Source organism: Phyllostomus hastatus, unplaced genomic scaffold, assembly GCF_019186645.2.
Source record: "Phyllostomus hastatus isolate PE091 unplaced genomic scaffold, TTU_PhHast_1.1 phas_scaffold_28, whole genome shotgun sequence".
In the NCBI taxonomy this organism is placed as follows: domain Eukaryota; kingdom Metazoa; phylum Chordata; class Mammalia; order Chiroptera; family Phyllostomidae; genus Phyllostomus; species Phyllostomus hastatus.
The window spans coordinates 3,317,630-3,345,548 of NW_025334022.1; the positions used below are offsets into that span (position 1 = coordinate 3,317,630).

General features: G+C 37.7%; 1 protein-coding gene across 1 annotated transcript in view; it reads left to right on the forward strand.

Moving 5' to 3' along the window:
• The window catches only part of TRPC5 (transient receptor potential cation channel subfamily C member 5), a 346,676-nt gene that overhangs the window by 149,545 nt on the left and 169,212 nt on the right, over positions 1 to 27,919 (forward strand). Inside the window, exon 2 of the mRNA XM_045817615.1 lies at positions 27,036 to 27,434. Coding sequence (XP_045673571.1) covers positions 27,057 to 27,434 — 378 coding nt within the window. The 5' untranslated portion in view covers positions 27,036 to 27,056. The remainder of the gene's footprint in view (positions 1 to 27,035; positions 27,435 to 27,919) is intronic.

Sequence of the window (27,919 nt, forward strand, 5' to 3'; positions counted from 1 at the left end):
ATCTGATTTCTACACTCCTTTGCAAATTCAGATCTTTACCCCCCTTTTATGTTTTTGTTGTCACAAATTATCCTTGTTTATGCTCTAAGATATTTTTGGTGATCTTACTCATAGTATTGTGACTTTTTTCTCTAAGTTCCAGGTAGAATAACCCCCTTGAATGTTTCTTCCAGTGGTGGTCTTCTGGTGATAAATTCCCTCAGCTCCTGTATGTCTAGAAAAGTACTTATTTCCTCTTCATATTTAAAGAATAATTTTGCTGGATGTATTATTCTTGGCTGGTAATTTCTCTCTTTCAATAGTTTGGACATTTTGTTCCACTCTCTTCTGCTTATAAAGTTTCTGCTGAGAAGTCTGATGATAACTGAATGGGCTTTTCTTTGTAGGTTACCTTCTTCTTTTCTCTGGCTACCTTGATAATTCTTTCTTTGTCATTAATTTTTCACAGTTTTAATATGATGTATCTTGGAGAAGGCTTCTTTGGATTGAGGTAAGTAGGTGGTCTGTTTGCTTATTGGATTTGAGGATCTAGCACTTTTTATAGGTTTTGGAAATTCTCATGACCTATGAGAAGGTTTGAGTAGGCTCTCCATTCCCTTCTCCCTCTCTTTTTCTTCTGGTATGTCTCTTATTTTTATATTGTCCATTCTGATAGAGTTAGATATTTCTCGTTAAGTTCTTTCATTTTTTAATGCTCAAATTATCTTCCTCCCTCTGTGTCATTTCTAGGTTTTTGTCTTCAGTATCACTAATCTTTTCTTCCATCTGGTCTGCTCTATCTCCTATGCTTGTTAGCTTGTTTTTGATATCTTTTCTTAAATTCTTAATCTACAGAATTTCTGTTTGGTTATTTTTTAAATTTAAATCTCTTTGGGAAAGGACTCATTCTGTTTGTTGATTTGTTATTTGAGCACAATGAACTGCCTGTCTGTACTTTTACACATTTCATTGAGTATTTTCAGAACTGCAATCTTGAATTCTCTGTCATTTATATCACATATTTCCATGCATTTAAATTTGTTTTTTGGGGTATTTTTAAGTTTTTTCTGAGCTTCCTCTCCACGTTGGTTATTTAAAATATTTTGATGGTTTTCTTCTTTGTTGAGGCATCTATGAGTGGCATTTCTCTAGCAGATTAATACCAAGAAGTCTTTCTATTATCTTCCAGTAGGTGGCGCTGAATCACAAGTTTGTTTGTTTTTTAGCTGTGAAATCCCGTTTCTGCCTTCTGCAGCAAGACCCTACCATCAGTCTAGCAGTAATGTGACTGGGTGGATTGGGTTGGAGGAACCAACTAGCTTGTTTGTTGTTTTGCCCTTCTGGTAATAGCAACCTCAGACCTCTACGGGGTCTGCTTTCTGTCCCAAACCTTGGACTGGTCACAGAGTGACCCTTTTGCTAAGGGATAAAAGTGATTGTGTAATAATACCAGTTCTTGAGTTTGCAGATAATGTGCTTTGCAACCACAGGCAAAGGGAAATAAGCTTTGGGAGACTATGTGCAGCAGTGCTCTTTGGCTTTGTTTCTCTGTCTGGAAGGCCACCTGCCCAACAACTAACAACCTTGGTTGCACCCCCGTGCTGTGTCATTGTCCAGGTCTCTAGGTTCAGCCACAGCTCATAGTGCTCACTCCTAAAAAATATCCCACCAAATATCTTTGCTCCTTCTGGCTGAAGGGAGCATGAGATAAAACTGAATTTTTCTTCTCTACAGGAAAAGGTACCCCATGAGGTCCTAAATGCAAGGCTGTATCCATTGCTTGTCTCAGCCCTTCTTTCTTCTCACCTCTCTGGTTCACTCCCTCTTGCCCACCTTTTTGTTTCAATGCATGAGTTTCTTAGATGTGTTTATGTATTCAATAGAAAATCCTTTCCTTATATATAGCTGTTTCAACTGTTGAAATTTCAAGGGAAGAGACCAAGGGGAGCTCTCACACCACCATTCCTCTGATGTTACCAGTGTATACTATCTTTTTCATTTTTATACGTATTTCCTTTACTAGTGCTCTTTATTTTTATATACATTGACATTACCATGTAGTACAGCTTTATTTCAGGCTAATGGAATCCTTTTATAAAATTTCTTATAGGACAAATCTAATCAGTTTTTGTTTATCTGGGAATGTCTTCATATCCCTTTTATTCTTTTTAAGATTTTATTTATTTACTTTTTTAGACAGAGGAGAAGGGAGAGAGAAAGAGAGAGAAACATCAATATGTGATCGCCTCTCACACACCCCATACTGGGGACCTGGCCTGCAACCCAGGCATGTGCCCTGATTGGGAATCAAACCAGCAACCCTTTGATTTGTAGGCTAGAGCTCAATATGCTGAGCAACACTAGCCAGGGCCCTTTATTTTTGAAGAATAGCTTTGCTGGATATAGAATTTTTTGTTGATAGCCTTTTATTTTCAGTTCCTTGAATACATTTCCCAACAACTTCTGCCATCAATTGTATGTGATGAAAAATAAGTTGTTAATTTTATTAAGGAAACTTCACATAATGAGTTTACTTCTCTTTTGTGGCTTTCAAGATTCTTGTGACTTTTAATATGATGTGTCTAGGTGTGTATCTCTTTGAGTTTATTGTACATAAATTTGCTGAGCATCTTCTTATATGTAGATCAATGTTTTTCTGTAAAATTTGCAAAACTTTGGTCATTATTTTAAAATATTTGCTGCCCCTTTTTATTGCTTCTCTTTCTGAAACTACCATTATGTGTATGTTGGTGCATTTGATTGTGTCCCACAAGTCTCTGTGGCTCTGTTCACTTTTTCACATTCTTATTTTTTTCTGTTTCTTTGGTCAGCTCATAGTCCGCTGTTACACCCCTCTAGTATATTTTTCATTTTAGTTATTTTACATTCAAATTTTAAAATATATGTTGTTTCTTTTTAATAATTTTTCTCTATTGATATCATTTGATAAGGCAGTATTCTCATACTTTTAATCCTTTAGCTATGGTTTTTTCTCATTCATTTAATATATTTATAATAACTGATTTAAAGTCTTTGCCTACAAGTTCAATTCTGAGGCTTCTTTGGGGATATTTTCTTTCTTTTTAAGATTTTATTTATTTACTTTTAGAGAGAGGGGAAAAAAAGAAGAAAGAGGAGACACATTGATGTGAGCACCATCATTACATGATGGTCCTCATTTACTAAGCACAGGTTGGCTTTTGGTGGTTACCTTTTACAGAAAACAAAGAAGCCGATGCCACTAACCACATCACAAAAGAAGGATATTTGCAAATTAAAAGGGAAAAATAGTTGAACTGGTTACACTTGTCCTTGGAAGGTTTAGCATGGATTTTAGGAAGTTACAGTAAGCACTTGCTGTCTCAATTCAGGGTGAGGGAGTTTTAGCAAAAGCAAGTCTCAAAGCGTCCTAGGTACATTGCAAGCCTGATTCCCCATAAGAGAACCTATCCATGGGCATGGGTCCTGTGCATCTCTGAGTAGGAGCTGGGCCCACACCACGCAGAATGGTCTCCTACAATCCCTATTCTGTTCCATTGGTCTATGTGTCTGTTCTAATGCCATTACCAGGCTGTTTCCATTACAGTGGCTTCATAATACAGTTTGATACAGGTATAGTGATCCCTCCTACTTTGTTCTCCTTTCCTAAAATTGCTGCAGCTATTTGGAGTGATTTATGGTTCCACATAAATTTCTGAAATGTTTGTTCTGTATCTGTGAAATATGTCATTGGTATTTTAATAGGGTTAGCATGGACTCTATAAATTGCTTTGGGTAGTATGGACATGTTAATGATGTCAGTTCTTCCAAACCATGAGCATGGTACATGCTTCCATTTGTTTGTGTCTTCATTAACTTTTCTCCAGTTTGTGGAGTTTTCTGAGTACAGGTCTTTTACATCATTGGTTAGCTTCATTCCTAGGTACATTATTTTTCTTGTTGCTATATCAAATGGAGTTTTTTTCTTGAATTTTGTTTCTGATATTTCATTGTTGGAGTACAAAAATACCTTTGATTTCTGAATATTGACTTTGTATTGCACTGTTTTGCCAAATTCACTTATTAGCCTGAAGAGTTTTTTGGTAGAGTCTATATGATTTTCTATGTACACTGTCATGTCATGTGCAAACAATGACAGTTTTGCTTCATCCTTTCCGATTTGGATACCTTCTATATCTTTTTCTTATCTGATTGCTGTGGCTAGGACTTCCAATACTATGTTGAATATGAATGGTGAAAGCAGATATCCTTGTCTTGTTCCTGATCTTGGTGGGAAAGGTTTTAGTTTTTGCCCATTGAGTATGATATTGGCTGTAGGTATCTTGTATATGGCCTTTATTATGTTGATGAATGTTCCCTCTATTCCCACTTTGCTGAGTGTTTTTATCATAAATGGGTGCTATACCTTATCAAAGACTTTTTGGCATCTATTGATATGATCACGCAATTTTTGTCTTTCCTTTTGTTTATGTGAGGTATTGAATTTATTGATTTGCAAATACTGTACCATCCTTGGATCCCTGGGATGAATCCCACTTGATTATTGTGTATAATCTTTTTGATGTATAGCTGAATGCAGTTTTCCAGTACTTTGTTGAGGATTTAAGTGTCTATGTTCATCATAGGCCTGATATAGGCCTGAGGTTTTCTTTCTTTATTGTGTCTTTATCTGGTTTGGGGATTAGGATGATGCTGGCTTCATGAAAACAGTTTAGGAGTTTTCCAGCTTCCTGGATTTTTTGAAATTGTCTGTGAATGGTGAATGATAGGGCTTAGCTCTTCCTTAAATGCTTTGTAAGATTCCCCAATGAAACTGTCTGGTCTAGAACTTCTGTGTGTTGGGATTTTTTTTTTTTACTACTGCTTCAATTTCATTGGCTGTCATTGGTCTAATCAGGCTTTCTGCTTCTTCATTCAGTTTTGGAGGATTACATTTTTCTAGAAATTTGTCCATTTCATGTCGGTTTTCCAATTTCTTGGCATATAGTGCTTCATAGTAATTTCCTACAATCCTTTGTATTTCTGTGGTTTCACAGAAATCTCTCCTCTTTCATTTCTGCTTGTGTTTATTTGGATCCTCTCACTTTTTTGTTGATGAGTATTCTTAAAGGCTTGTTGATTTTGTTTATCTTTTCAAAGAACTAGCTCCTGGAATTATTTATCATTACAATTGTGCTTTAGTCTCTATGTCATTTAATTCTGCTCTGATCTTGGTTATTCCTTCCTTCTACTTCCTCTGGGCTGTATTTGTTGTCCCTTGAATTCTTGCAGGTCTAGGGATTAGGTTGTTTATTTGAAATAATGCTATTTTTTTTAGGTAGGCCTGTATCATGGTGAGCTTCCCTCTCTGGAATGCCTTCATTGTGTTCCATAAGTTTTGGGTAGTTGTGAGTTCATTTTCATTTGTTTCCAGAAACTTTTTGATTTCTCCTCTAATCTCATTCTTTTTTAATTTTAATTGTTGTTCAAGTAGTTTCCTGACCTTTACCCCCATTCCAGCCCACCCCCCAGCCCTCCCCATCTCCCTCCCTTCTCCACCCTCCCTTGTTATTGTCCATGTGTCCTTTATATTAGTTCCTTCAAACCTTTTCCCCTTCCCCTGAAATTCCCTCCCCTCTCCCCTCTGGTCACTGTCAGTCTGTTCTCAATTGCATTGTCTTTGACTATATTTTGCTTGTTTGTTTTTTTTTTTGTTGATTAGATTCCTGTTAAAGGTGAGATCATATGGTATTTGTCTTTCACTGACTGGCTTATTTCGCTTAGCATAATGCTTTCCCTAACCTCATTCTTGACCCTTTCAATGTTTAATAGAATGCTATTTAATCTACATGAGTTTGAGTGTCTTGGGTTTTTTTCCTTGAGGTTGGTTTCTAGTTTCAGTCCTTTGTCTTCAGTGACAATGGTTTCTATGATTTCAATTTTCTTGAATTTGTGGAGGCTTGTTTTGTGTCCTATCATGTGGTCTGTCTTTGAAAATGTTCCATGTACATTTGAAAATAATGTGTATTTTGCTTCTTTGGGATGAAAGACTCTCTCTCTCTCTCTGTGTGTGTGTGTGTGTGTGTGTGTGTGTGTGTGTGTGTGTGTGTGTAATCAGTTAAGTCCATTTGATCTAGGGCATTGTTCAATGCCACAATATCTTTGTTGATATTTTGTTTGGAAGATTTATATGTTTTTGACAGTGGGGTGTTAAAATCCTCTACTCTAATGTTGTTGCCGTCAAGATGTTTCTTGAAGTCCCCCAAGATTTTCTTTATGTATTTGGGTTCTCCTATTTTGAGTGCGTATATATTTACAATGTTTATGTCTTCTTGATGGATTCTTACCTTGAGTATTATAAAGTGACCTTCTGGGTCTCTTTTTATGGTTCTTGTTTTGAAGTCTATTTTGTCTGATATGAGTATTGCTACCCCAGCTTTTTTTCCTGTCCATTTGCTTAGAATATTTGGTTCCAGCCCTTCACTTTCAGTCTGTGTAGGTCTTTTTTCTGTGGTCATTCTCCTGTAGGCAGCAAATGTGTGGCTCATGATTTCTTATCCATTTAGCTACCCTATGTGTTTTGTTTGGAGCATTTAATCCATTTACATTTAAGGTTATTACTGGTAGGTACTTATCCATTGCCATTTTTTCGTACCTGTGTTCCTCTCTCTCTCACTGTTTTTTTTTCCCTTTTCTTAAAGCAAACCCTTTACCATCTCTTGCAGAGCTGCTTTGAAGGAGGTATATTCCTTGAGGCTTCTTTTGTCCTGAAAACTCCTTATTTGGCCTTCCATTTTAATTGAGAGCCTTGTTGGAGAGAGTATTCTTGATTGCAGGCCCCTGGTTTTCACTACTTGGGATATTTCTTACCTGTCCTTTCTGGCTTAGAGCATTTACATTGAGAAGTCAGCTGCTAACCTTATCTGGGCTCCTTTGTATGTTAGTTCCTGTTTCTCCCTTGCTTCCTTTAAGATTCTCTCTTTGTCTTGGAATTTTGCCATTTTAATTATGATGTGTCTTGAAGTGGGCTGGGCCTCTTGGGTCCCTCTTGATTGGGACTCTCTGTGTTTCCTGGATTTGTGTGACTTTTTCTCTAATCATATTAGGGAAGTTTCCACCATTACTTTTTCAAACAGGTTTTCTATCTCTTGCTCTTCTTCTCCTTCTGTTATCCCTATTATATTGAGATTATTATGTTTCATGTTCTACATTTCCCTTAACCCCTCTTCATTCTTCCTGAGTCTCTTTTCCTTTTCTTGCTCTTTATCTTGCTTTTTTTTTCTACCTTGTCCTCCAGCTCACTGATTGGATCCTTTGCTTCATCTAGCCTGTTTTTGATCCCTTCTATAGTATTTTTCAGTTCAGAAATTTTATTCTTCATATCCTATTGGCTCTTGTTGATAATTTCTATTTCTTTTTTCATTTTGACATAGTTTGCAGTGAGTTCCTTGTAGTTTCCCTGCAGTTTTTGGAAATTCTCTGTGAGCTCATTGAGCTTCCTGATAACCATTGCTTTGAACTCAATATCTGATAGTTGAGATGCCTCTATTTCATTTAGCATTCTTTCTAAGGCTTCCTCCTTTCCCTTCATGTGGGGATTGTTTCTTTGTCTTCCCATTGTTTGTGAGTCTCTTCTTGTTAGCTTCTGCTTCTTGAAGTGATCAGTTCTGACTTCCTGGATTTATGGTGTGAACTTCTATGGTAGAAGACCTGTGAGATTCAGTGGTGCTGTCTCCTTGATCTCCTGAGCTCTCTGGTCTTGGGCTGTCATTTATTTTGGCTCTCTGTATGTTTTGGGGTTTTGATTGTCATTGGGTCTTTCTTTTTGGTGTGTCCTTTCCTCCCACTGGGTAACTGAGGGTCACTCTGTCCACCATGTCTTGTATTCTGTTGTGAAGGTTGTGGACAGGTTGTACTGAAGCTGGTTCTTCTGTATATCTGAGGTTTTGAGACTTCTCTCTCACTATTGTTCAGTTGTTTTTTTCTGGGTAATTTCTCAACTGTTTAGTTGTATTTCCAGATCGGTCCTGGGTGGAGGTTAGTGTGGCTTCCATTCCCTCCTTCACCTTCTTCCATTGTTATCTGTTAGTGGTTCCTTTGTTGTTGGATTTCCTCTTCTAGTGTGTATCCTGGTGTTCACTGCTTCCACCTCTACTTTTTTGTGATCCATTGGAGGGGAAGGCAAAATTGTATTCTATGGTATTTAAAGTACCAACCTGTAGAGAATAGATAGGAGATCCTTTGGGTATGTATAGTGGTAATCGTGATATTCCATTCAACTAGCCACTTTTTAGAAAGGTTCAAAAGAAGATAAGACTCTTGTTAGGGCAGGGAGGATTATGAATTGGATCTAGAAAACAGTCAGCTTGTGGAAGGTCAGATTATGAGGTAAAGTGAGAGTAAAGGATAGAAAGTAAGTGTAGTGTGAAAGAGAATAGAGAATTACAACAGTAATAAAGTTCCAGAAACAAGGAAGTGAGCTAATATCCGGGAGGTGTGCTGTGTAGTATTTACAATTGTATGGAACAGCAGTTACTTACAATAGTAATGGAGCAACAATCATATGACAGAATCTGTGTGATCTGAATAACAAAAATATGAAGTATAGGACCTAGAGTAGTGTGCTATTGGAACACAAGTGAAGTGAAAGATGGAAAATTAAAAATACACTATGAAAGAGAGAACAAGGGAAACCAGTCAAACAATGTAATTTAACAAACCAAGCGAAGAAAACTAAACAGAAAGAAGTGAAATTAAAAAATACTGATAAAATAAAAGATGTAAGAATAATGAAAAATAATAATAATTCAAATGTACAATAACTTGCAAGATGTCTGGAGTAGCAAAGTGAAATTTGTCTCACCATCTCAGTTGTTGGGATGATGCCTCTTTGAATCTAACTGTGGTCCTTTCACAGCTCCTTTTATTGTCTCACTTGTGGTAATAAAAAAAGGAATGAAGAAAAAGGAGAAAGAAAGAAAGAGAGAGAGAGAGAAAGAAAGAAAGAAAGAAAGAAAGAAAGAAAGAAAGAAAGAAAGAGAGGGAAAGAAAGAGGGAAAGAAAGAGGGAAAAAAGAGGGAAAGAAAGGAAGAAGGGATTGAAACAGAAGAGGAAGAAGAAGCCTCTTGCTGGCTTTAAATAAGCCAATCCAGTTTTGCCGGTTTTCCTAGCTGCAACAGGCTGAGGGAGGATTGGTTTTGCTTTTCTCCCTTCCTTTGGTTTTGCTGGGATGGGGGCAGGTCTGAGCCACACTCTTTGCAGTTGCCCAGCCTCCAGCCCAGTTTCTCAGTTTGCTGCCAGGCTCCCAGTACCTTTCTGCACTTGGCCTATTTCTTCTGTCCTCCAGTCGTGCTGTCCTTGAGGTGCACCAATTAGGGGCAACTCACATACCAACTTCTCGCTCTTTGCTGTCCTAGATACTAGGGACTTCAAGAGTTTCTGTAGGGTAGTTTAGCCCCCCCCCACACACACTGAGTTAAGTCTTTCTGGGGATTGCTAACTCCCTGAGCCCTGCTGCTCTCCTCTGCAGGGTTGTCTCTGCTTTCCTCTTAGAGAGCCAGTCTGCCTTGCAGGGCAGGGGCGCCATTTTTGCACTACTCTTCTGCTATTGTGCCCTGGCTAGTGGGGTTGGGAGCAAGGTGCCTCTGGGTGGCAGGTTCAGGTGCACTCCATCCCTGGGGCTGTGTGCATGAGCCCCTCAGCTGCTAGGGTGGGATGGGCAGATGCTGGGCTGCAGGGTCAGGTCTGCAACATCCCTGAGGTTATGGGTGTGAGTGCTTGGCCTCCACTGCTGCTGCTTCTGTGGTAGTCGCAGCGGTGGGGTCAGGCATGTTCCTATTTTTTTATTTTTTAATGTTTTTTATTTTTTCAATTTTTTTATTATTAATGTTCTAATACAATTGTCTCCATTTTCCCACAACCACTTTCCCCTGCCCTACCTACCCCACCCCCTACACTCAATCTTTCCTCCCTTTGGCTTTGTCCATGGGTCCATATGTGGCCTTTTAATGTGATGTTTTAACATATGATATGTGAAACATACTCTCTCAAATCTCACCTAGCAGAGCCACTTACACATAGGAGAAAGTGGTGGTGGGAAGGCAGGAAATTCAAGGAGTGTTTTTACAGATGAGTGGGAAATTTTTACAAACTAATAAGTGAAAAAAACTGGATAGAAAAATGTATATACAGGAACTCATAAAAATACATGAGGGAAAAAACTAGAAATATTTATTTATTTTAAGCCACACCATTTTATTTTTATGAGGATGCATGATTTTCTTAAGTAACTTTTTGTAATTTTTATTTTAAAATAATTTCAGACACAAAAAAGTTGTAAGAAAATTATAAAGAAGTCTCATGTACCCTTGATCCAGATTCCCTCATTTTTGGCATTAAAAAAAAAACTGTTGAAGTCCCTTTCCCTCCATTTAAGGAGGGTTTGTCCAATAAGCTTCTATGTGAATATTACCACTTTAGATTCTAAAGTGAAAAATAACAGAAAGGGTACAGATACTCCTTTCTAATGGCCTGCGGGACCTGGGATAAAAGCCAGTCCCAAGACTAAAAATCACATGCAAGACTTTTAACCGATTACACCACCTACTATTTGTTGTAATTAGTGTCATCTCATTCTGCCTTACCCTTGACTACTTCAAGAAACATCATGCAGACAAAGTGATAATGAGTGCTGAGCAACAGATTTAAACTCCTCCATGCAGCTGAGTAACTTGAGGGAAACAAATATATATACTTTTTTTGCTCATTTCTTTACTCCAGAAAAAATGAAAAATATTGATTTAATCCAGCTGCCAGTAGTTCTGCATAACTCCTCTGGACATCAAAGAGAAGTGAATAAAGAGTGTAAGACCTTACAAAAATAAAAATACCACATATCCATAGCCACGAAAATGCACTTTGTAAATTAAAGTACCCACATTTTAACATAGAAACTGTATATTTATACCCTAAATTTGGAAGAGTCTTCTGTACTATACACAGTTGAGAGGTGGAAGAGACATTTGAGTCATACATCACCATCCAATAGAACTTTATGTAATAATTAAAATGTTCTCTGTCTGTGCTCTCCAATATGGTAGCCATAAGTCACTTACGGTTATTGTATGAAATGTGACTGGTGAAAAAACAAAACTGAAGTTTTTATTTCATTTTAACTCATTTAAATTTAAATAGTCACATGTGGCTAGTGGCTACTGCACCAGATAGTGGAGCTCAAGACCCTTCTCCACTCTGAGTAGGAATTTGCTCTCCAGTTCCCCTTATCTCTTTGCACTTTCCCTGATTATTTCATCCAATCCAAACAGCTCCCATTACCACTTACAATGATGGCATTCAATCTTGGCTGCATGTTATATTCTCTTGGGAAGCCATTTCTAAATGACAGTGGTGGGGGGCTGTTACTATGACACAAGCATGGGTATTTTTCAAAAGCTCCACAGATGATTATAACATGCAGTCAGTGTTGAGAACCTTTGATCAATATGCTGATGATTCCCAATTCTATATCACCAGATCTCAATGCTCTATATGCTAACTGGATCTCTCCTTCCTGATATCTCTAAATACTAAGATATCAAAATAAGATAACATTATCTACTATTGCACCCACCCAAATCCTTCCAACTATAATTACTGGACTTACATTTATCATTTTGCTATTTGTTTTCTTTATGTCTTAAATACTTTTGTTCCTCAATTCTTTCTTTTACTACTGCCCACTTTTCTGTTTATTTAATTATTGTAGTGTATCATTTTGATTCACTTCTCATTTTCTACTCTACACATGTTTTTAGTAGTCTCCATGGCAATTAAAATTAATATCTCTAATTTATAGCAAACTAGTTTGAATTAATAACTAGCTTCAATAATACAAAACAAAATCTGTTTTTACTACCTACCCAGAAGGAGCACCATTAACATTCTTGTAGGGGAGGTTTGCGGGCAATGAACCCCTTCAGCTTTTGTTTGTTTCAGAATGTCTTAATTTTACCTTCATTTTTTGAAGAATAGTTTTGCAGAATATAGAATTTTGGTTAAAAGGGTTTTTTTTTTCCTTCAGCACTATAAATATATCACCTGACTACCTTGTGGCCTCCATGATATCTGAAGATAAATTGGGTGTTAATTTTATTGAGGACCCCTTTTATATGACTAATCACTTATCTTTCTGCTTTCACGATCCCATCTTTGTCTTTTGACAGTTTGATTATAATGTGTTTCAGTGTGTAATCTCTTTCAGTTTAGCCTTCTTTGAGTTTGTTGACCTTTTTAAATAGATTCATGTGTTTCATCAAATTTTGGAAGTTTTTGGCAATTATTTTCTCAGATACACTTTCTGCCAGTTTCTCTTTCTCCTCTCTTTCTGGGACTATTATTATGTATCTGTTAGTGTTTCACATGCCTCTGAGGTGCTATTTACTTCTCTTCACTTTTTTAAAATTTCTGCTCCTCAAGCTGGGTTATTTCAATGGACGTATTTTCAGTTTTTTTCTTCTACCTGCTTAAATCTACTGTTCAGCATTTAGCAAACACTGCCAAGGAGGATGCTCCAGCTCTGAGAAATTCTGAGGGGGAGTAAAAAAAGGCAATCCTCTGAGCTGATCCCTCTTTTCTATACAGCAATTCAATACATATGTATTGACCAATCAAAATGTACAATCACAATTCTTTTTTTCTCTTTTTTTATTGTTGTTCAAGTACAGTTTCTCCATTTTTATGCCACGACTTTCTCCCACCCTACTTGTCTCCACCTACCGTCGTCAATCTTACCCACCTTTGGCTTTTTTCATGGGTCCTTTATACATGTTCCTTGATGACTTTTCCCCTTCTTTCACCCATTATCCCCCACCCTCACGCTCCTCTGGTTAATGTCAGCTTGTTCTTTATTTCAATGTCTCTGGTTATATTTTGCTTGCTTGTTTATTTTGGTGATTAGATTCCACTTATTGGTGATTTTACAATCACAGTTCTTTGAGAACAAAATCCATATTTCCCCTCATGCTTGAAATGCAAGCCACTGTCCCCACAGCTATCTCCAAGCTAAGGAGTAGGTAATGGTTGAAAGTTCAGTAAAAATGTTACAAAACCTTCTTACCAAAATTTAGTAACCTCTTTCTTCGCTAAGCACTACTGTGATTGTTGTAAGTTTTTATTAGATTCCAGAGTTTAGAAAAAGTTGATTCTGATGGTATTTGCTAGGTTAATCATTGCATTAGTGGACCAATAGGTTTTTGGAGTTCCCTACTCTGTCATATTTATATGTCATTTTCTTCTTAATCAAAATTTTTGTGAAAAATTTTACACATTTGTCCTTCATCTAAACTTTAGTTTTTGTCCAGCTCCATATAAAACACAAATGGAGTCCTGACTGCTGTGACTCAATGGATTGAGTACCACCTGTGAACCAAGGGTCTCCTGTTTGATTCCCAGTCAGGGCACATGCCTGGGTTGTGGGCCAGGTTCCCAGTAGTGAGTACACAAGAGGCAACCATACCTTAATGTTTCTCTCCTTCTCTTTCTTCCTCCCTTCTTCTCTCTCTAAAAATAAATAAATAGAATCTTTTAAAAAATACAAATGCCTGGCTGGCGTAGCTCAGTGAATTGAGCTCGGGCTGTGAACCAAAATGTCACAGGTTCGATTCCCAGTCAGGGTACATGCCTGGGTTGCAGGCCATGACCCCCAGCAACCGCACATTGATGTTTCTCTCTCTCTCTCTATCTCCCTCCCTTCCCTCTCTAAACATAAATAAATAAATTTAAAAAATACAAATGGAATACTTCTTGTAAGTTATATCTTAATTTAGGAAGAAATTATATTTTTATTAGAGTCTTTCTTTTTAGCAAAATAGCGTGCTTCTGTACTTTCTTTGATCTTGTTTTAACCCCTTCAGTACCTTCTTCTAGATAGATCCTATTCTTTTATAGGCAAATTTATTTATAGACATCTTAAGATATTGACACTAATATGCACTGAAATTTTTCCACTTCAATTTCTGAGTTATTATGATGATTAGTGTTATAAATTTTTCAAAGTACATAGTTGATATGTGTACATTTTTCTTGCATTCTGTCACCTTAACAGAGTCTCTTGTTTGTTGTAATAGATCTTTGTAAAATTTATTGGGTGTTTTATTATACAAATATATCACCTGCATATAAAGGTAATTTTGTCTCCTCTGTTAAATATTTATAATAATTTCATGTCCTTATAATTTTTCATATCCTCCTCTATTATATTACTCATAATTTTTAAACTGAATAATAGTGCTGATAGTGGTATACCTGTTTTGTTTATGATTTTAATACCAATGGGTCCAGTATTTAGTAATTTATTATATTTATTATTTATTTGTGGTAAATAGTCTTTTGTGTATAGAAGTTTACTTCTGTTCCAATTTTTTTAAATAGTAGGTGCTGAGTTATGTCAAATTATTTTTATTAATATAATCATGTTCTCTTTTCTTTAAGTCATTGACTTATTTACTGAATTATATTGAAAATTTCCTTATATTGAACCATGCTTGTATTCTTAGGATAAATGCTATTTAGTTATAATACATTATTCTTCAAATATACTACTGGTTACAATTTGTTAATATTTTATTTAGAATTTTTTAAAGATTTTATTTATTTTTAGAGAGTGAGAGAAAGGGAGAGAGAAAGAGGGGGAGAGGAACATCAATGTGTGGTTGCCTCTCATATGCCCTCTACTCGGGACCTAGTCCACAACCCAGGCATGTGCCTAGACTAGGAACGAACTCATGACCCTTTAGTTCACAGACCAGCACTCAACCCACTGAGTCGTACCAGCCAGGGATATTTAGAACTTTTGGAATTACTTTAATGCTTAAAATTTTTCTATAGTTTTCAATTTGAGTACCTTTATAAGTTTTTATCATTAAGACTATGCTAGCTCTGTAGAATTAATTGAGGAACTTTTTTTTCTTTTTTCAATAATCTGAAATATTTTTACTATCAAGATAATATCTGTATTTTTAAGTTGTATATATATATATACAACTTAATATATATATATTTATATATATATTAATATATATATATCTGCGAAATCATCTTAGTTGAATGACTTCAAACTATTTTAATTTTCTCTATGATTATTAATGTGGTAAGGCTATCTATTTATGTGTGGTTTAATTTTGGTAATTTTCCAGTAAAGCTTGTCATTTAAAATATCTTTGGCATCTTGTAACAGAGAAACATACCTAAAAGTGAGTTAACAAAAATGGAATTTCCAACTCACACAACTGAAAGTCTAGAGGTTGAGCAGCTCTCAGATTGGTTAATTCAGTGGCTCAAACACATCATAAAAGACCCAATTTATGCCATCCTTGGCATGTAGGCTCCACCTTTTAGGATAGCTATCCTCATAGTCCCAAGATGACTACCAAAGTCTTTGTTATCATGTGCAAATTACAACATTCATAGACACAAAGGGAAATATTTCTTTTTTTTCATCTTTTTTTTAAAGAACACAGAAACCTTTCCCAGAGGCCCTCCAGCATATCTCATTGGCCCAAATTACATCATATGCTAAAATCTAGGTCAATTACTGGCCAAAGAAATGGAACTATCAGCCCTGGCTGGGTAGTTCAGTTGGTTAGAGCAGCAGTCCCTAACCTTTTTGGCACCAGGGACTGGTTTCATGGAAGACAATATTTCCATGGACCAAGGGGTCAGGGTATGGTTTGGGAATGATTCAAACACATTACATATGGTGGGTGTGGTTCAGTGGACAGAGCACTGGCCTGGAGACCAAAGGGTCACTGATTCAATTCCCAGCCGGGGCACTGGGTTGCCGGCCAGGTCCCCAGCAGGGGGTGTGCAAGAGGCAACCACACATTGATGTTTCTTTCTTTCTCCCTCCCTTTCCACTCTTTCTCCCTCCCTTTTCCTCTCTCTAAAAATAAATTAAATATTTTTAAAAACACATTACATTTATTGTGTACTTTATTTCTATTATTACACTGTAATATATAGTGAAATAATTATACAACTCACTATAATGCAGAATCAATGGGAGCTCTGAGCTTGTTTTCCTGCAACTAGATGGTCCCATCTGGGGGTGATGGGAGATGGTGACACCCAAAGTGTGTTGCATATGTCCAGTCCACTCCATAATCTCATTTTGGTTGCTGTTAGAAAACCCTACTTCACAAAGATATGATGTTGGAAATGGAAGCAGGCTATTCTGCTTTTGTGGCAATCTCAGGATATCCTGCCTTTACTCCAGAAGATAAAGAGATCTGAAGTTTTTTTCAAACACACATTTAAGGCCACCATCATTTGCAATCTCAAGCAGCTGATCCTCTTCTGACACAGACAAAGTCTATTCACCTGACTTATTCAGAAATGGGTGGGATCCATTCTTTCCCAGTTCAGAGGTCTTTCATGGTTGAGAAGTAAGTCTCAAACTCTTTTGAAAGCTGAGACAGTTGATCATGCACCATCTGGGAGAAAGAAGGCCCTGGCTGGGTCTCTTTCAAAATCTCTGCTGTTTGAAACATGTAAAAAATCCTAATGTTCACTTGTTGTCCCCATTACTCCAGTTTGGCTTTGAATGTAGCCACTTTATCTGCCAACTTGAACACAGTTGTTGTTCTCCCTTGAAGTGACAGATGGACTTCATTGAGCAGGTCAAATATGACCCACAAGTAAGCAAGTATTATGACCCATTCTGTGTCAATCACTGAAATGTGTTGTCAGTGGTGACTGCTTTTCTAAAAGAAATCTCTGCAGATGCTTTCATAACTCAAGAACTCTGGCCAGTGATCTACCATTAGAAAGCCATCTCACTGCTGTGTCTAAGAGAACACATGTGTGCTCTGCGTCCATCTCCTCACAGAGCTGCACAAACAGACGAGTTAAGGGCATGTACTTTGAGGTGGCTGATAATTTTAATCACATTCTGAAAAACTTTGTTAAGTTCAAATGACATTTTTCAGCTAGCCAGCACTTCTCTATGAATGACACAGTATGTACACTCACATTTAGAAGTGACCTCTTTGACCTAAATAGTGAAAACAGAAAGCCATCCAGTCATGGCAGCTGCTCTGTCAGTGAATATACCAACATACACAAAAAAACAAATTCCGTTTTCTTAATGTATAATGATTCAAAGACTTGAATAGTTCTCAGCTGTGGTGTTGTAGCAACAAAAGTGCACATAACATATCCTCATGCACATCCTCGTGAAAAATATATCACACAAAAACAAGTATTATTGCTTTGTTGTCAACATCAGTAGACTCATGAGCATGGATTGCATACCATGGTGACTCATTCATCCTCTCTAACAATTGTGCCTCAATATCCTCTGCTATTTTATCAATTTGTTTAGTTATGGTGCTAGCTGAAAGAGGAATACGTGCCATCATTTGAACTGCAATCTTTCTTAAAAGTTCATGACAGGTGTTCTTAGCAGCAGGCAGGATCAACTCTTCACAGATAGTAAAAGGCTTCTTAGCTTTAACAATGCAGTTAGCCAATAAAAATGATGCTTTCAGTGCAGACATGTTTGCTGAAGTGGTGGCCTTCAACAATTGCTTCTGTTATTCATTTTCACATTTTTTTCTTTCAAAAAACACAAAAGGTGTATCTTTTAAATGCAGGTGCTTCGTCTCCATGTGGTGAAGTAGTAATGAAAGTTTCATGGCTTTGTTGGATAGCCGGTCACCACATACTTATACATAGAAGGATTGGAGAATGTGAATCACCTGTTGTGATGAATCCATAATTTAAGTAGGATTCATGGTATTTTCTTTTAAATACAGCTTTCTTTTTGTTGGCAGCCTTAGTCTTCTGCTGTATTACCATCGGGTCTTTCCCCCTTTCCAAACAAGCTCTCCAGCGACATTTGTTTTTTCTAATTTTGGATAAGGTTAGCTTGTGGGCTTACCAAAACTGTGACCGAGACAAGTGCACAGTGTGGGAAAGAGGCACAGACAGAAGTGGTAAATAAAATAATTGGTGGGCCACACACAGACTGATATAAGTGTTAGATTCTGGCTTAAAGCTTGTCATCAGATGCACATGTACAATTGAAATACATTAACTCACTTGCCACCGTAAAGCCTGCCACCAGATGCAGCTTGTCACTTGCCACTGACTAATAAGATTTTGATATGAGTCTGCAAACAATTGATTTAGTATGGTCTCTGTGCAGTCAAACCTCTCTGCTAATAATCATCTGTATTTGCAATTGCTCCCCAGAGCTAGTATCACTGCCTCAGCTCCAACTCAGATCATCAGGCAGCAGGTTCTCACAAGTAGCACACAACCTAGATCCCTCACATGTGCAGTTCACAGCAGCATTTGTGCTGTGAGAATCTAATGCTGCCACTGATCTGACAGGAGGCAGAGCTCAGGTGGTAATGTAAGTGATGGGAAGCAGTTGTAAATATAGCTAAAGCTTTGCTTGCTTGCCCACAGCTCATCTCCTGCTGCCCAGCATGGTACCTAACAGGCCACAGACCAGTACTGGCCCATCTGTGGACTAGGGGTTGGGGACCCCTGGGTTAGAACATTGTCCTGATTTACCAAGGTTGAGGGTTCAATCCTCAGTCACACTACATACAAGAATCAACCAATGAGTGAATAAATAAGTGGACCAACAAATAGATCTCTCTCAAGTCAATAAATAAAAAAATTAAAAAGAAATGGAATTACCAATATTAACTTAGTTTGAGACTAATTAAGACTCTTTCTTTGAGATAGAAGGACTTCTCGCCTATGCACATGGCTGCATGGAAGAGAGGAGGTTGAACATGTAAACAAAAGCAGAGCTATATGAGCAGTGTTTTCTCACATTGCTATCTACACCACTATGCCATACAGTAAGTCAATACCATGTTGAGAGTCTACTATGGCTAGGCTCTGGATATAGAGTAGTGAACATGACAGATAATGTCCTTGCTATTGTGGAATTTGCATTTTGGTCAGGAAAGCTTTATATTAAAATAAAAGATGGCCATTTCAATTAGTGATAAGTTCTTGAAGAAAATCAAGTCAGGGTAATGAGATAGAGTGTGAAGGGTTTGCTCTGCTATAAAAAGTGGTCTTAAAAGGCTTACTGAGGAGATTACTCATGATCTCAAATTTATATGATAAGAAAGAAATTGCAAAGACCCAGTTGTAAAAGATTATAAGCAGTAAACTGCATGTGCAAGCCTCTCAAAGTGGTCACATGATTTAGAGTTTTGAAGAATAGAAAGAAAGCCAAAATGCTCTTAAAATACATTGTGTTTTACATCTCCACACCAGGAATACATACAATCCAATTAAAAAATGGGCAAAGGATTTGAACAGACACTTGTCCAGGGAGGACACACAGAGGGCCCAGAGATATATGAAAGAATGCTCGGCATCACTAGCCATCAGACAGATGAAAATTAAAACCTCCATGAGATACCACTTCACACCAATCACAATGGCCATTATTAACAAATCAACAAATAAGTGCTGGCAAGGTTGTGGAGAAAAGGAAACCCTAGTACATTGTTGGTGGGAATTCAAACTGGTGCAGCCACTGTGGAAAACAGTATGGAATTTCTTCAAAAAACTAAAAATGGAACTGCTTTTTGATCCAGCAATTACACTGCTGAGATTATACCCTAAGAATCCTGAAACAGCAATTCAAAAGATCTTATGCAACCCAGTGTTCATAGCAGCACAATTTACAATAGCCAACTGCTGGAAACAGTCTAAGTGCCCATCAGTAAATGAGCGGTTCCAAAAACTGTGGTACATTTACACAATGGAATACTACACAGCAGAAAGAAAGAAGAAATTCTTACCCTTCATTATAGCATGGATGGTACTGCTAAGTATTATGCTAAGTGAAATAAGTCAAGCGGTGAGAGACAAATACCATATGATCTCACCTATAAGTGAAACAAAATCAACAAAACAAACAAGCGAGCAAAATAGAACCAAAGACATGGAAATAAAGAACAAGCTGACAGTGACCAGAGGGGAGGAAGATAATGGGGGAAAGGGACGGGTCAAGTCAAGGAAGATGTATAAAGGACCCATGAACAAAGACAACCACGGGGAGGATTGAATGTGGGAGGTGGAGGTGGATAGGGCAGGGGAGAGTAATGGGGGAAAATGGGAACAATTGTAGTTGAACAACAATAAAAAATAAAAGAAAAAGAAAAAAATACATTGTGTTTTTGTAAACCCACACCTGAGCACATGTTATGTTCATCATCTAGAATGACCATCACTACTTTGTTCTTTCAAACTCCTACCAACCCTTCAAGACATAGCTCAAATATTACATTTTCTTCTATTACTTTCCCAAGTAGAGTTGAATACTTCTTCTTTTATGTTCATACTGTATATTGGAATCCTTATCACACAGTAGTATATTTAACTTATTTTTATTTTTGCCTCCTCCTCTGTACTTGGAGTTGCTTGAAGGCCAGTCTCATTTAAATTTGTTTACCTCACTACCAAGTATTGTAGCCCTGATAAATAGTAGGTGCATAACAAGTACTAATTCAATTGTAATATAAATATCTACTGTTCCTGGAACTATTATAGGCATTGAGGTGCATACAAAAGAATCTATCTTCATTAAAGTAGTTAAGAAGGCAGACTCAAGAGTCAGAAGTAAGGCTGTAATTCCATTTCTACCACTTACTACCTGTGTGAACTTAAACCATTTACTTCTCTCTGCCTCAGGTTCCTTATCTGTGAAGTGGGAGATAATAATGGTAAATGTCTTTTAAAAGTGAGAAATAATTTAAATAATGTAAATGAAGCTTTTAGTACACACATATCTGGCACATGGTAAGTGCTTAATGTTAATTTATTATTTGTAAATTAATAAAATTATCAGATTAATAAGATTTATATAAATTAAAATCATAATACTGCAAATACACCATTATGCAGGATGGTTTAAAGTGCATTCTGAAATAAGATGTTATGTTATCTTGACCTTAACAAAACACTTTTGAGTGAATGAATGAAAAAATATATAGCCACAGTATAATCTGTGCTGGCCTGACAATTCTAGAGCACTGGGTGCATTTCTGAGCATCGTATTTTTTAAAATTGTTGTTCAAGTACAGCTTTCTGTCCTTTACCTCCATTCCAGCCCACCCCCACAGCCCTCCCCACTTCCCTCCAATCTCCACCCCCCTTGTTATTGTCAATGTGTCCTTTATATTAGTTCCTTCAAACCCTTCCTCCCTTCCCCTGAAATTCCCTCCCCTCTCCCCTGTGGTCACTGTCAGCCTGTTCTCAATTTCAGTGCCTTTGGTTATATTTTGCATGTTTATTTGCTTGTTTTGTTGATTAGATTCCTGTTAAAGGTGAGATCATATGGTATTTGTCTTTCACTGCCTGCACAGCTAAAGAGAACAGTATTAAAATAAAAAGGGAACCAACTATATGGGAAAACATATTTTCCAATGATAAGGGTTTCCTCAGACAAGGGTTTAATCTCTGAAACATAAAGGAACTCACATGACTCCACTTCAAGAAGACAAGCAAACCAATTAAAAAATGGGCAAAGGACTTGAACAGACACTTTTCCAAGATGCATACAGAGGGTCCAGAGACACATGAAAAGATGCTCAGTATTGCTAGCTATCAGAGAGATGCAAATTAAAACCACAATGAGATACCACTTCACACCAGTCAGAATGGCCATCATAAACAAAGCAACAAACAACAAGTATTGGAGAGGTTGTGGAGAAAAGGGAACCCTAGTGCACTATTGGTGGGATTACAGACTGGTACAACACTATGGAAAACAGTATGGAATTTTCTCAGTAAACTAAAAATGGATCTTCCTTTTGACCCAGCAATTCCACTGCTAGGATTATATCCTGAGCATTGTATTTTAAGAGAAACAAAGTATTGCATAACTAGAAGTGAACCACTAGAATGCTCATAATTCTAGTGATGGGGAGACTCAGCAGAAAGAGACATGAGAGCTGAAATCAAACATCTGAACAGTTGCCATGTGGAAGAAAAGGAGAGGTCTTCTTGATGCTGCTCCAGAGACTAGAATTGGGGTCATGAAAGAGAAGTTGTAGGCAGGCAATTTCAATTGAACATAGAGAAGCCTTTGCTAAAAGTCAAAATTCACCATTTAGATGAGAAAGTGGTGAGTTTCCATTCAGTGGAAATGCTCGTTAACTGTATAGCCACTTAACAAGGCTAATTGTCGAGGGGATTTCTCCATTGGACAGGGGATCTTCTTCACTGGGCAGGATGATCTAGCTCTTCAAATGATATCATTTAAGCCTAAAAATATCACAGATCCCATTAGACAAACTTTTCTAGCTAGCATCACAGAAAAGAGAGAACATGATAAGCCCCCTGAGACACACTATTAGAACATTTCATGTTTGGGGGACTAAATTGGGAATCAGGTTCTCTCATATGAAATGCTGGCTAAGTATCATTTTGTTCAGTTAAGACTACACCTCAAGGCCAGTGCATAATGATGGGAAAGCCAAACCTCATCTCTTGGCTCAGGTTAATGGCAGATGATTGCAATCTGCCAAGTATAAAGGTAAAGGGTGATGAGAAGGCACCAACCTAATACTATATCTTCAAGAGATGCCATAAATTCTATTATTACTTATTCTCAGAATAATGGTAGAGTAGGACAACTATGAAGCATATGAAGAAAAGATTGATCTCCGAACCCAAAACAAGACTGAGGTTACAGCTATGGGGACTGGAAAAAGGCAGGTACTAGGCAAGTCTTTGGACATTTACATACACCTACACATAAGCAGATAATGCAGGGAACTCATTTTACATCACTCAATGTATAGTGTAGAGTTGGGCATAAAAATATAAAAGAAATTTCCTAGACTAGACAGCAGGCCTCTCCTTTTGCTTCCATCACATCTTCTCTCTCCTAGACATACCCTCTGTATGCCTAGAACCCCAGCAAATTTCCTAATCAATGAATTCACGTTAAGGTGTTACAATCTGTTCAGCCACATGATTTATTATTCTTTTTCAGGTATAATTTTAGAGACGTAATAACCTAAACCAAAGGAGTGACTCTAATAGTATAATATCAGGCAAACATCTGGGGAAAGAGGTATTTTTCTCTATATGGGGGATACTACGAAGCTTCTCATAACACAACTCACTGGAAATGCAATATGCCAGATTAATTTCAAATGCAAGAAAAGTAAAGCTAGACTCTGAATTGACTATCTATCATTCAATTATACTTACTTCAAGTCTCAACTTACCATAATTTTACTGGGCTCTCTCTTTACTATTATAACCCATACATCTGGCACATAGTGAGAGTTTAATGAATGCTACTACTTGTTGCCTTCATTATTATTACTATTAGAAGCAGTAGTAGTAATAGTGCCACTGCAGTACCTGGCAAAGTGCCTGGGACATGTTGTGTATTCAATACTATAATAATTATTTTATTGCACTAGCTCCTGGAACAGTGCCTGGAACATAATAAGGCACCAATTTAGTTAGTTCCACTCATTCTTACCTTTCCCTGGGATGCATTTTTCTTCACTTTCCTACACAGCTGTGCCTTACTGAAGTGGACACAGATCTTCCTGCATCAGTTATGCTTTGCCCAGCACCACCAGTGACACCATGTAAAAAGATATCCATCCTTTCTTTTCATGGTAGCCTCTTAAATGGCAAATGGGCAGCAAATGTTTAAGATAATTTTTCAGATGGGGAAACAGAGGTTATAGAATTTTAGCTTACCTCTAATCCCTCTATCTTATTATACTACTCTTTCCCAACCAGGCCATGATCAATCTCACCACATTTGTTCTTGCACTTTGCAGTGCCTGTACTACCCTCACATTTTCACTTTTAATTCATTGTCCAAGGACTGGCTTAATAACCACCTTCTCTGTGATTTTTTTCAGACATCCTTTGATCCCTTTATGAAATCCCAAAGCTTCAAATCAGTACCACATAATTTATAACTTCATCCCATGGCTTTGCCAACCCTCCTCAGCTAGATTGTATTTGCTCATTAAATATCCATTTGTTAAACACACTTCATGTTTCAGACCATGTGTGATTGCTAGGAAGACAAGAATCAAGGTATTCTTACCCTAGAAGCAGGAAGAAATACAGTTGGGTGACATTGCAGAATTGTGATCCAAGCCTCCATGGAGAATTTAGAGGAAGATTGACTAACTTTCTAAGGTCATTGTGGGAAAGCTTCACAAAGAAGAGAATATATCAGCAAGGTGCTGAAGTTGAGAAGGATTTTGTTAAGTGGAGAGAGTAGGATGAAGCCATGTGAAAGAACATGGTCATAAACTGGCAACTCAGAGAACACGAGTCATATGGATGGAGACAAGTGAGAAAATATCATAGAAGTTTTACTCATTCTTTCATCAAACTAATATCAAGCATTCAGGATATGCCAGGAATTGTCTAGGTGCAGGTGCTGAAAAAAAAACAGGACAGATGCAATCTCTGCATTTGAGCTTTAATAAGAATTGGACAGAGCAGATGATTACCCAGTAAGAAAAGGAAAAAGAAAACTACAAACTGTAATAAGCATTAAGAAGGAAGAGGAAATAGTACAATGAAGAGAAGAATGTGAAAGAATACTGGGTAGAGGGTGGTTTGTGAGGGTTGCTCTGAAGAGGTACATGTTTTTGAGTTTGGAAACATGAAAAGAGCTGGAAAAGAGTGTTCCAGGTGGTAATCAAAGGCCTTGAGGTGGGAAAAAAACTTGATGTGTTGGAAAAATTGAAAGAAGCTCCACATGGCTGGGAAATAGCCATGGGAATATAAAGTACAGAATAGGAAATATCGTCAATAGTATTGTAATAACTATGTATGGGTACATAGATGGGTACTAGATTTATTGGGGTGATCACTTTGTAAGTTATGTAAATATAAACTAACATAATACTGTATGTCAACTATAATTTAAGAGTAAATGAATAAATAAAACAGTAGATGAGGATGAGAGAATGGCTTAAGATGAAATTTGAGAGGTAAACATAAGCCAGTACCTAGGAGACCTCAGTAGGGAGTGTTGATTTTATCACAAGAACAGAAATCAATCAAATCAATCAATGGAGGAGTGAAATGGGATCAGGTTTGTGTTTCATGGGATAATTTGTGGTAGACAATATGGAGGGGAGAGAATGGGGTCAGCATAATCAGTTCTAAGGCTGTGAAATGGTGGTCCAGGTAAGAAATGATGAAGGCAGGAATCTATTCTTTTATATCTTCCAAAAGTGACTATCATATTGCTAGGTACACAGAAGGTTGTTACCATGTTCACATTGATTAACTAAATAAACATAAACTAAATTAAGTTGCTGAGTCTCTCTACAGGAGATCACTCCATCTCTTTTTCCTCCTCCATTTTTGTTTATGATGGAGATGGGGAGGCAGTCTACATTCGTATTGTTAAAATCATTCACTGTTTAGTAACAAATGCTTACTCTAAGCACAATTTTCTTTTAGTTACTGTTGAGTTACTTGAAAGTAGCACAGGAAAATATCAGTACTTCTCGAGACTGACAGCACCCTGCTATCAGTTAGCACCTACTCTATCCAAATAGCACCCTGCTGTCCTGAGATTTCAATGCAGAGAGAAATTTGTCATTTAGGCCTGTTCAGGGCAAGAGGTAAACTCATCTTCAAATATTAACTTCCCAGAAGATCACAAGCACATGAATCACAAATGCCACTTAGTATAACGTATGGTTATCCCTCTGCCAAAATAAGGATGTTATTACCTGGAAGAGTGATGCAAATGTTCGTGGGAGCTTCATGTCTTCATCTCTCTTACATCAAGATGATGAGCTAAGAGTCCCTTTATCACGTTTCCATTTCTTTTTGCTGGCCAAGGAGTTTGGTAATGAAATACATGTAACTAAGTCTATCCAAACTCAACCTCCAGAGGACCCTGGAAGTCCCAGGATTAAGAAGTAAAGGAGAGTCAGTCACCTAATGGGTCTGAGACTCATCTCCCCTAGGGAGGATAGCCATTTCTACCTTACAGGGCTAATACATGGACTCAATGAGGAATGTGCATGCATTTGATCTGTGAACTACAAAACAGGAGCTCTATACTGTGATTCATTCCATGCATATGCAGGCAAAGACCATCATATTTTTCTCCCAGAGAAAGTTAAACACATTGCAGGAATTCAATAATAGGATTTACTTTAGATTAAATTCTATGAAAATCTGGCTTTAGATGTGGTGCATGTAAAACAGACCATTCACTTCTCAGAACTGAATTACATGCTGAAATCTATAAGCTCCTTGGTTTGGAATGGTGGAGGGAAAATCATGAGTGGACAGAGGGGGTGTGTGCTTATCTTTTGAAGCTGCCTTTGGCCTGTTGGAGCCAATACCCCTTATACAGTGAGCAGCAGCAAGAAGCAGGCAGAGTTTAAGTTAACACTAAAACAGGATTGCAATCCAGGATCTGCATCTGGGAAACTATAAATGTAATCCTGAAAATCACCACAAGGACAAGCCCACAGGCCCAGATCCCAGAGGAACTGACCCAAGACAAACTCCAACTTTGTATCACCAATCACAGGTATTATGAGTATTTTCAGGCAGCAAAAGGGAAGAAAAGAACTAGCTTGTGCCATGTCTCATGAGGTTTATACTGAGCCAGTTACTCTGATAACATATTATCTTATTTAACTCTCACAATAGGCTTCCTGAGGTAAAAATTATTCTTTAGCACAGGGCCTAGTACACAATGAGCAGTCACTAATGATAACTGCTAACAAATTATTAATATTGACACCTTTAATAATAATAATAAACTGAAATGCAGAGGGCTTGACTTGAGTAATTTATCCAAGATCACAGAGCTGTTAAAGCCAGGATTTGAACCATGTTTCTTCTTACCCAAAAGCTTGGGCTCTCTCTGATATACTCCTTTGCAAGAAGAAAAAAATTCTGACATTAAAACGGTTTGGGATTTTCCAAACCATTAGCAAGACTTCCTCCACAGCTGGCCATTTGAGACCTTCAAGTGTCTAAGAATTTCTTTGGTCTCCCTTTCTCTCCTCACTCAGATTTCTAAATTGCTGTGAACCATGGCACAACTGTACTACAAAAAGGTCAACTACTCACCATACAGAGACCGCATCCCCCTGCAAATTGTGAGGGCTGAGACAGAGCTCTCTACAGAGGAGAAGGCCTTTCTCAATGCTGTAGAGAAAGGGGACTATGCCACTGTGAAGCAAGCCCTTCAGGAGGCAGAGATCTATTACAATGTCAACATCAACTGCATGGATCCTCTGGGCCGGAACGCTCTGCTCATTGCTATTGAGAATGAGAACTTGGAGATCATGAAACTACTGCTGAACCACAGTGTGTATGTAGGTGATGCCTTGCTCTATGCCATCCGCAAGGAAGTGGTGGGTGCTGTGGAGCTTCTGCTCAGCTACAGGAAGCCCAGTGGAGAGAAGCAGGTAAGAGAAGTCCCTATAGGCTGAGAAATAGTCAGGGACAACAGGATACCATATTCAGAAGCCTTGAAACTATGGAAGGTCAAGTAGGTTAGAATTGAAAAGCCTCTACATGGCAACCCTCTGCTCTCAGAAATACCATCAATGATCTCAGGTGGTATCTTAGAGCTACTCTGTATGGCTCATGCTTAGTTTTACTCATTTGCCTTTTTCTTACTGGTATTTGCCCTTATATATATTCAATACTTAACCACCCAAAAGTGTGCTCTCCATTTCCAAAATATTCAAGCTCCTTCTACCCTCCTCCCCTCTGTTTTCTATCTTCATTTTCTTCCTCTACTCAAATGTTACTTTCTAGGAAAGAAATAAACCAAACACAGACCTGAGCTTTCTCTTTTTACTAGCCTCTGTCCTGAAGGAGGACAGGAGGCCTTTAAACATGTGCCATGATGCAAATTCAGATGGATACTGGGGTTCCCATATTTTTC